The sequence below is a fragment of the Entelurus aequoreus genome, linkage group LG27 (genome assembly GCF_033978785.1).
Source record: "Entelurus aequoreus isolate RoL-2023_Sb linkage group LG27, RoL_Eaeq_v1.1, whole genome shotgun sequence".
NCBI classification, from domain to species: Eukaryota; Metazoa; Chordata; class Actinopteri; order Syngnathiformes; family Syngnathidae; genus Entelurus; species Entelurus aequoreus.
Genome location: NC_084757.1, coordinates 4,261,887 through 4,271,297, shown reverse-complemented (window position 1 = coordinate 4,271,297; position 9,411 = coordinate 4,261,887). Strand labels below are relative to the sequence as shown.

The window sequence follows — 9,411 nt, the reverse complement described above, 5'->3', positions numbered from 1 at the left end:
TTGCCGATTAATTTAGTCATCGATTCGTTGGATCTATGCTATGCGCATGCGCAGAGGCTTTTTTAATTTTTTTTTTTTAAATAAACCTTTATTTATAAACTGCAACATGTACAAACAGCTGAGAAACAATAATCAAAATAAGTATGGTGCCAGTATGCTGGGTTTCTTCAATAAAATACTGGAAAGGACAGAAATGTAGTTTGTCTCTTTTATCCGATTATTAATCGAAGTAATAATCGACAGATTAATCGATTATCAAATTAATCGTTAGTTGCAGCCCTAATATATATATATATATATATATATATATATATATATATATATATATATATATATATATATATATATATATATATATATATATATATATATATATATATATATATATTCTAAGAATCATTACAAGTAGGAATTCATTCGAAAATCCATTTTTTGACAAACCTAATGCTAACTTTAGCATACAAGTACCAAAATATGACTGTGGTTTAAACCTACAAAATGAGCTAAAACAAGCTAGCATACTAACCTTAACATGCTAACAGGTGTCATCCGTCAGGTAACAAGATATTTGACGCTGATGTGCATACAGTAGCTGCAAAGTTGGCAAAAACAACCTAGCATGGTAATACAAAAATGCTAATGATTGTTTAGCAAATGGCCCCCGGGCCGCACTTTGGACGGCCTTGAATGAGCTGCAGCAGACTGGATTGTTCAGCAACATTAGGCGCCATGCTGAGTGAGGGCAAAAACAGTTGTGTTGTACCTCAGGGGTCCTTCTTAGGTCCACTTCTGTTCTCTTGAAAGGACGTCTCCAGTGTTTCATCTTCTATTAAACCCCGTTTTTCTTGTTGTTTTCTTTAGACTCCAACAGTCCAAACCATCCAGGCTTGAGTCCGCTCCTGCTCCTCCTCCAGGTAGATATTCCACGCAGGATCTAAACAGGAAGTAGAAGCTGTAGATGTAAACCTGTCCAAATCACCAAGCCTGTGCACAATTATGCATTAAGAATGTCTCCAAACTTCAAATTCAATCATTTAAATTAGAGATAATATCGGACTGCTGATATTATCGGCCGATAAATGCTTTATAATATAATATCGGATATTATCGGTATCGGTTTCAAAAAGTAACATTTATGACGGACGTAGGGAGAAGTACAGAGCGCCAATAAACCTTAAAGGCACTGCCTTGGCGTGCCGGCCCAGTCACATAATATCTACGGCTTTTCACACACACAAGTGAATGCAAGGCATACTTGGTCAACAGCCATACAGGTCACACTGAGGGTGACCGTATAAACAACTTTAACACTGTTACAAATATGCGCCACACTGTGAACCCACACCAAACAAGAATGACAAACACATTTCGGGAGAACATCCGCACCATAACACAACATAAACACAACAGAACAAATACCCAGAACCCCTTGCAGCACTAACTCTTCCGGGACGCTACAATATACACCCCCCGCTACCCCCACCCCACCTCAACCTCCTCATGCTCTCTCGGGGAGAGCATGTCCCAAATTCCAAGCTGCTGTTTTGAGGCATGTTAAAACAAATAATGCACTTTGTGACTTCAATAATAAATATGGCAGTGCCATGTTGGCTTTTTTTTCCATAACTTAAGTTGATTTATTTTGGAAAACCTTGTTACATTGTTTAATGCATCCAGCGGGGCATCACAACAAAATTAGGCATAATAATGTGTTCATTCCACCACTGTATATATCGGTATCGCTTGATATCAGAATCGGTTGGACAATATTGGAATATCGGATATCGGCAAAAAAGCCATTATCGGACATCTTTAATTAAAGGGGAATTATGAGTTGAACTAGGATTTACATTCCAATTCACCATTTTGGAGTATTGCAGAATCATGCTTCACAGTATTTACTATTACTTCTATGATCTATTATTTATTATTATTATTATTTATTTATTTATTATTATTTATTATTATTATTATTTATTTATTTATCATTACTTTTAACTTTTAAAATGATGGAAAATAATAGTGCAGTGGAACCTCCATTTACAAACCTGTCTAATTTTTATTTATTTATTTAAAAAAAAAAATCTATTTATTTCATTATTTTTATCTTGCAATTTTACTTTTTATTCACACCCTTTTACCGTATTGCTTTTGCACTATCTTGTATAGTTCATTCATTGTTTATGTTCTTTGTTTGTTTTGCTCGAAGCTTTGGTGAAATGTAAAAATAGTTGAAAACGTGCTACATAAATAAAGTTGCCTTGCCTTGACTAATTGTGAATTTTTCGATTTACAAACTTTTTTTAGACGGAGCCCAACACGCCTCCGTGTGCGAACACTGTCTGTCTTTGAACGCCTCGTTCATTCATTTGGTGTCACGCCAGCAGTCAAAAAGCAGGGCGCAGTATTTTAGTGAGGAGGCGGAGCCCCCCACTCCCCTTGTTGCACATTACAGTTGGTCACTACTCAGCGCGTGGGCCTTTTTTTCCTGTGTTTGTATGTCTTTTGACAAATTGTGTCCATTTTGCAAACTCAATATGAGTCCCACAAACTCAACAGGACCAGCGTGGACAGGAGGAGGGAATCGGTGGGGAGTTTAAAAAAAACAAAACACGTTTTGCATCTTATTGCACATAATAGTGGTGCGTTCAAGGACACTTGATTAAAGTTACAAACAGAGGTGTCACTAGTCTTTGACCTTGTAGAATTCACACACGTAAAATTAAAACATGTATTTGTGGCAGCACAGGAGAAAGTCATGTGTCCATTTTGCATCTTATTGCACATAATAGTGGTGCGTTCAAGGACCCTTGATTAAAGTTACAAACAGAGGTGTCACTACTCTTTGACCTTGTAGAATTCACACACGTAAAATTATAACATCTATTTGTGGCAGCACAGGAGAAAGTCACGTGTCAATTTTGCATCTTATTGCACATAATAGTGGTGCGTTCAAGGACACTTGATTAAAGTTACAAACAGAGGTGTCACTAGTCTTTGACTTTGAACCATTCATAAACTTAAAAATATAACATCTATTTGTGGCAGCACAGGAGAAAGTCACGTGTCAATTTTGCATCTTATTGCACATAATAGTGGTGCGTTCAAGGACCCTTGATTAAAGTTACAAACAAAGGTGTCACTTTTTGCGAGGAGTACATTAATGACGCCCACAAGTATGGTAGAATTGACAAACGGCATGATTTCATTGTGATGAGACCGGATTAAAAAAAAAAAAAAAATGATGCCTTATTTTACAGCGAAGGAAAAGATTCTCTCTCGTTCAGAACCCGACCCCCCACCCCTCTCTGACTCTTCAGCTCCTTGTGGATGTTAATACTTTTTAAAATGTTTATTATTGACGCAATGTGGTTGTTAAAGTTCAGGATATTTGTGATTTCTGATCATTTGTGAGGGCACCAAAGGGACTTCTGTTGGCAGAGCAGCGCATACGCAGGACAGTTCAGGTTGCCGTTGTTGTTGTTGTTGTTGAGGTTTGTTATTAAAGTGATAGTTATTCATCACCCCCGTGTTTACTATACAGTACTGTACAATACTTTATGTTGTGTTAAAAGTAGGGATGTCCGATAATGGCTTTTTGCCGATATCCGATATTCTGATATTGTCCAACTCTTTAATTACCGATACCGATATCAACCGATACCGATATCAACCGATATATGCAGTTGTGGAATTAACACATTATTATGCCTAATTTGGACAACCATGTATGGTGAAGATAAGGTACTTTTTAAAAATAATAATAAAATAAGATAACTAAATTAAAAACATTTTCTTGAATAAAAAAGAAAGTAAAACAATATAAAAACAGTTACATAGAAACTAGTAATGAATGAAAATGACTAAAATTAACTGTTAAAGGTTAGTGCTATTAGTGGAGCAGCAGCACGCACAATCATGTGTGCTTACGGACTGTATCCCTTGCAGACTGTATTGATATATAATGTAGGAACCAGAATATTGATAACAGAAAGAAATGGGGGAGGGAGGTTTTTTGGGTTGGTGCACTAATTGTAAGTGTATCTTGTGTTTTGTGTTGTGATTTAATAAAAAAAACAACAACAAAAAAACGATAGATAAAAAAAAAAAACGATACCGATAATTTCCGATATTACATTTTAACACATTTATCGGCCGATAATATCGGCAGGCCGATATTATCGGACATCCCTAGTTAAAAGTGTACAAACCTTCACTAAAATATGGACTTTTGTCCAGGCTGGAACCAATTATTCATGTTCACATTGTTTCTTATAGAGAATTTTGCTTCACTATGCAAACCTTTCGATTTACGAAACCCGTTCAAGAACCAGTAGTTGGTGAATCAAGGTTCCACTGTATTAGTGTTTGTATTTTGAGTATTTTTTAAAAACCTTTTTGCAAATCCTTTCACTGCAAAAAGGAGCTGACAAAATATAAGATGAAAGTACTAAAACTAGTGAAATGATCTGTCCGTGGAACCAGTTCATTTGACTTGATAACACACTTCTGTATCGAGAGTTTAAGATAGAGATACGTATTTTATTCTGAAATTCTTAAATTAAGCATCCATGGGATGTTTAAACTAGATTTCCTATGTTAGAAAAAACAAAATATTTTTTTTGAATAGGTTTTTTCTCTCCAAACTTTTTACATTTTTAAACTACCATAGACAAATTATAATGATTACTGCTAAATGATGACTGAAAATACGTCAATAACTCTAGCGACATTTCTAGAAATAACATGTTAAATCTTGGCAAGTGGCATGTTGTAACTCTTGGCTAAAGTATATTTCTCAGTTCATTTCATTCCAATTCAACATCCTGTCGGGTTGAGTCAATGAAATCTAAATTCCAATTCTTCAATGAACTTTGAATTAAAATTCGTAATTTTTGCACAAGCCTGCAAGTCCCCATGCGAGCTGTTTGTTGACATATTTCCTGCTCCGCCGCAGTCATGTGACCAGAAGTGCTTTGCTAGTCAGTCAGGTGCTGCTCACTTCAACAATTAGCTGTGCTTCTAACTGATTTGTATGCACTTTGGTCACATGTATTGCTAGCCTTCTTGAGACATGAAGAAGGAAATGTATCTTCCATATGAGGAGGTGTGAACAAGTGATGACATAAATCAATAACATTGCATCTAATAGACAATGTCTCATTTGTGGTGACATCTATCAAAATGAGGGTGCTCCCAAAAAGGAGGGATTTTTATCATTGACTGTGTGTCGCTTTTAAAAGTGCTCCCCCTCTGGTCAACATATGAAATAACAAGTGTGTGTAAGAAATTTAAATGCGCCCCCTTTGGCCAAAATTAATTAAAAAAAATAAAGTAAATATGTAGATAGAGACATAATGTAATAACGAAGTAAATAATGAAGATTAAAAACCAATTACAAACAAAACATTTAATAAATAATACAAATAACTAAAATCAGTCTTTTTCTCACAATGTGTCGAATTTTTTCATATAAAATTGGTAACAATTTCTCATATTATTTCTGTTTCTGTAATATTGCAATATTTTCTCGTAAAATTATAACTTTTTTATGCAAAAATTATAACTTTTTTATGTAAAACGATTACTTTTTAACGCAAAATGGTAAGATTTGTCATATAAAATTCTGACTTTTAGCGCAATATTGCCAATTTTTTGGGTCGTTTTTGCAAAATAGTGAAATTCTTTGAGTAAATCAATGACTCTTGTCATCATTTTGCGAAGCAAAATTCAGATTATTATTATATTGCCTACATTTTGAAGTTTTCTTATAAAATTGTGACTTTTGCCGAGTAAAATTAGGACTCTTTTCATAAAATTGCCAAAATTTTAAGCTTTTGTCCTAAAATTGCGACTGTTATTGAGTAAAATTCCAACTTTTATCAAATTATTGCACAAATGTTCATTTTTTCTTGTATAATTTTGACTTGCGTTGAGTAAAATGACGACTTTTATTATAATACTGCCAAAATTCTAAGATTTTCTTGTGAAATTGTGACTTTTTTCTTGATAAATTCCAACTCATTTTTCACAACAAGTTTTTTTATATTTGCATAGTATGTATATATTATTAATGTTGTAAATACACATCTTCATATATCTAGAAAGGCTGGTCCTAAAGAGGGAGGCATTTTTCTCAGGTCTCAAGAAGGTAACAAATTCAAGAATGTGTGTGTGTGTTCTTGTATTTCTAGCCTTCTTGAGACATGAAGGAAAAGTATCTTCCATATGAGGAGGTGTGAACAAGTGATGACATAAATCAATAACATTGCATCTAATAGACAATGTCTCATTTGTGGTGACATCCATCAAAATGAGGGTGCTCCCAAAAAGGAGGGATTTTTCACATTGACTGTGTGTCGCTTTTAAAAGTACTCCCTCTCTGGTCAACATATGAAATAACAAGTGTGTGTAAGAAGCTGAAATGCGCCCCCTTTGGCCAAAATTAATTTAAAAATAAATAAATATGTATATATTTATACAAGCTCATCTAAGATGGACTGATACAAAGTGGAAAAGTGTGCTGTGGTCTGACGAGTCCACATTTCAAATTGTTTTTGGAAACTGTGGACGTCGTGTCCTGCGGACCAAAGAGGAAAAGAACCATCCGGACTGTTCTAGGGTGAAAGTGTAAAAGGCAGCATGTGTGATGGTATGGGGGTGTATTAGTGGCCAAGACATGGGTAACTTACACATCTGTGAAGGCACCATTAATGCTGAAAGGTACATACAGCTTTTGGAGCAACATATGTTGCCATCCAAGCAACGTGATCATGGACGCCCCTGCTTATTTCAGCAAGACAATGCCAAGCCAGGTGTTACAACAGCGTGGCGTCATAGTAAAAGAGTGCGGGTACTAGACTGGCCTGCCTGTAGTCCAGACATTGAAAATATGAAGGCTAAAATATGAGAAGGGAGACTGTTGAACAACTTAAGCTGTACATCAAGCAAGAACGGGAAAGAATTCCACTTCAAAAATGTGTCTCCTCAGTTCCCAAACCTTTACTGAGTGTTGTTAAAAGGAAAGGCCATGTAACACACTGGTAAAAATGCCTTTTTTGCAATGTGTTGCTGCCATTAAATTCTAAGTTCATGATTATTTGCCAAAAATAAATTTTTTCAGTGTGAACATGAAATATCTTGTCTTTGCAGTCTATTCAATTGAATATAAGTTGAAAAGGATTTGTTGTATTCTCTTTTTATTTACCATTTACACAACGTGACAACTTCACCGCTTTTGGGGTTTGTACTCTACTAAATAATACAACAATGTATATTCAATATTATTTATAAAACATTGTTTATATTTGTAAAAGTCAGTTTCTTCCTGAGGCAGTAACATCTTACACAAAGTACTAATAAAAACTCCCAATAAAGACCAAGTACTTTCTGCGGTTAAGTAGAAGAAGCCACATGTTTAGCCCTCTGAACCCAAAGGTACCTTTTTAGACATTTGATGTTGGTCTACAGCAGGTCCGTCTCCTTCAGACCCGCCTCAGCCAAGCAGACCCGGACCCGCTTCCTGTCTAGTCATACGGAGGACAGCACCTCCCCCGAGACCTCCCGCTCGCGGCCCCGCTCCGCCTCCATGGCAGCGAAGAGCGGCTCCTGAGCCGTGACCGAGTCCTGCCGCTGTTTGGAGCCCGTGAACGCCGTCTTGCCGAAGCCGTCCGAGTAACGTTTCTTGGCTTCCGGGTCCGGACAGAAGAGGTACTCGTACAGGGCCGCCGCCACGCTCCCTCCTAGGGCCGGGCCCACCCAGTACACCTGGATGAACACAACAGGTGAATACTCTGATAAGGAACAAGCACCAATGAGACTTATTTGGAAGGAGTACGTTACCCAGTGGTTCTCCCAGGACCATGTGACCACGGCCGGGCCCAGGGAGCGAGCAGGATTCATGCTAGCGCCCGTGTACGGAATCTGAGGACGGAATACACGCTCACTCCTCACCCTCGACCCACAACTATGTCAAATAACATCAAACATCCTTTCTGTGTTCATTGAAGTCGCTAAACAAGGCCACGCAGAACTAAGCTACGTCATAACATATCCTATACAGGTGTGACTCTGTATAGGATGACATTGCTGGTTTTACCAGCAGAGGAGCATGTTCGGCAGCGCACACACACAGAGTACTTACAAGCAGACACAGTGTGTAGACAGAAAAGGGAGAATGGACGCATTTTGGTGTAAAAAGTAAAGATAAAGGTGAAGTTATAACATTGAAACACCCTCAGCCAGTGTTCTAGCTACTTTAAATCACTAATCCTGGTCTCCATGGCGACAAATAAAGTACATTTCTTACAAGTATCATTATCACTGGAGGACGAGGAGTAGCTAAACATGCTTCACTACACAGTGTAGGAGGATACAATAGCTCATCCGTGTCACAATGTAAACAAATGCCATGGGTGGATCTACACCTGACATCCACTGTAATGATACCAAGTACAGGCACGTATCGAGTCGATAATAATTAATTTTCTACCACTTGTCCTTTATAATGTGTAATAGGTAGATAAATGACACAATATGTTACTGCATACGTCAGCAGAGAAGAATAAGTGATTATTACATTTGAACAGAAGTGTAGATAGAACATGTTCAAACAGAAAATAAGCAGATATTAACAGTAAATGAACAAGTGGATTAATAATCCATTTTTACAGTTTGTCCCTCATAATGTGTACAAAATAATAGGTGTATAAATGACACAATATGTTACTGCATACGTCAGCAGACTAATTAGGAGTCTTTGTTTGTTTACTTACTACTAAAAGACAAGTTGAGCACATTTGAGCTGCTTGATATTTCTAAATGATCACTAAACTTTGAGGTCATCACAAAAGTAAACAACTTTCACATACTCTCAATAACCCATTCTATTGATTATATGTCCATTAAATTAAAATATGTACGCTCAGTGGCCTAGTGGTTAGAGCAGGGGTCGGCAACCCAAAATGTTGAAAGAGCCATATTGGAATACAAAAATACAAAAACAAATCTGTCTGGAGCCGCAACAAATTAAAAGCCCTGTTACATACAGATAGTGTGTCATAAGATATAAATTGAATTAAGAGGACTTAAAGGAAACTAAATGAGCTCAAATATAGCTACAAATGAGGCATAATGATGCAATATGTACGTATAGCTAGCCTAAATAGCATGTTAGCATCGATTAGCTTGCAGTCATCCAGTGACCAAATATGTCTGGTTAGCACTCCACACAAGTCAATAACATCAACAAAACTCACCTTTGTGCACTCATGCACAACGTTAAGATTGGTGGACAAAATGAGACAGAAAAAGAAGTGGCGTAAAACACGTCCTAGAAAGTCGGAGAAAGTTAAACATGTAAACCAACTATACGGTGAGTTCAAGGACCGCCAAAATTAGTAGGACAAAACG

The 9,411-nt window shown here is 36.8% G+C and overlaps 1 protein-coding gene across 1 annotated transcript in view; it reads right to left on the bottom strand.

The window, feature by feature from the left end:
* Nucleotides 1–368: 368 nt before the first annotated feature.
* Nucleotides 369–9,411, bottom strand: part of LOC133644049 (aquaporin-4-like) — a 90,450-nt gene continuing 81,407 nt past the window's right edge. The window contains exons 8-10 of the mRNA XM_062038369.1: nucleotides 7,843–7,923; nucleotides 7,442–7,767; nucleotides 369–934 (exon numbers count right to left, since the gene is read on the bottom strand). Coding sequence (XP_061894353.1) covers nucleotides 7,531–7,767; nucleotides 7,843–7,923 — 318 coding nt within the window. The 3' untranslated portion in view covers nucleotides 369–934; nucleotides 7,442–7,530. The remainder of the gene's footprint in view (nucleotides 935–7,441; nucleotides 7,768–7,842; nucleotides 7,924–9,411) is intronic.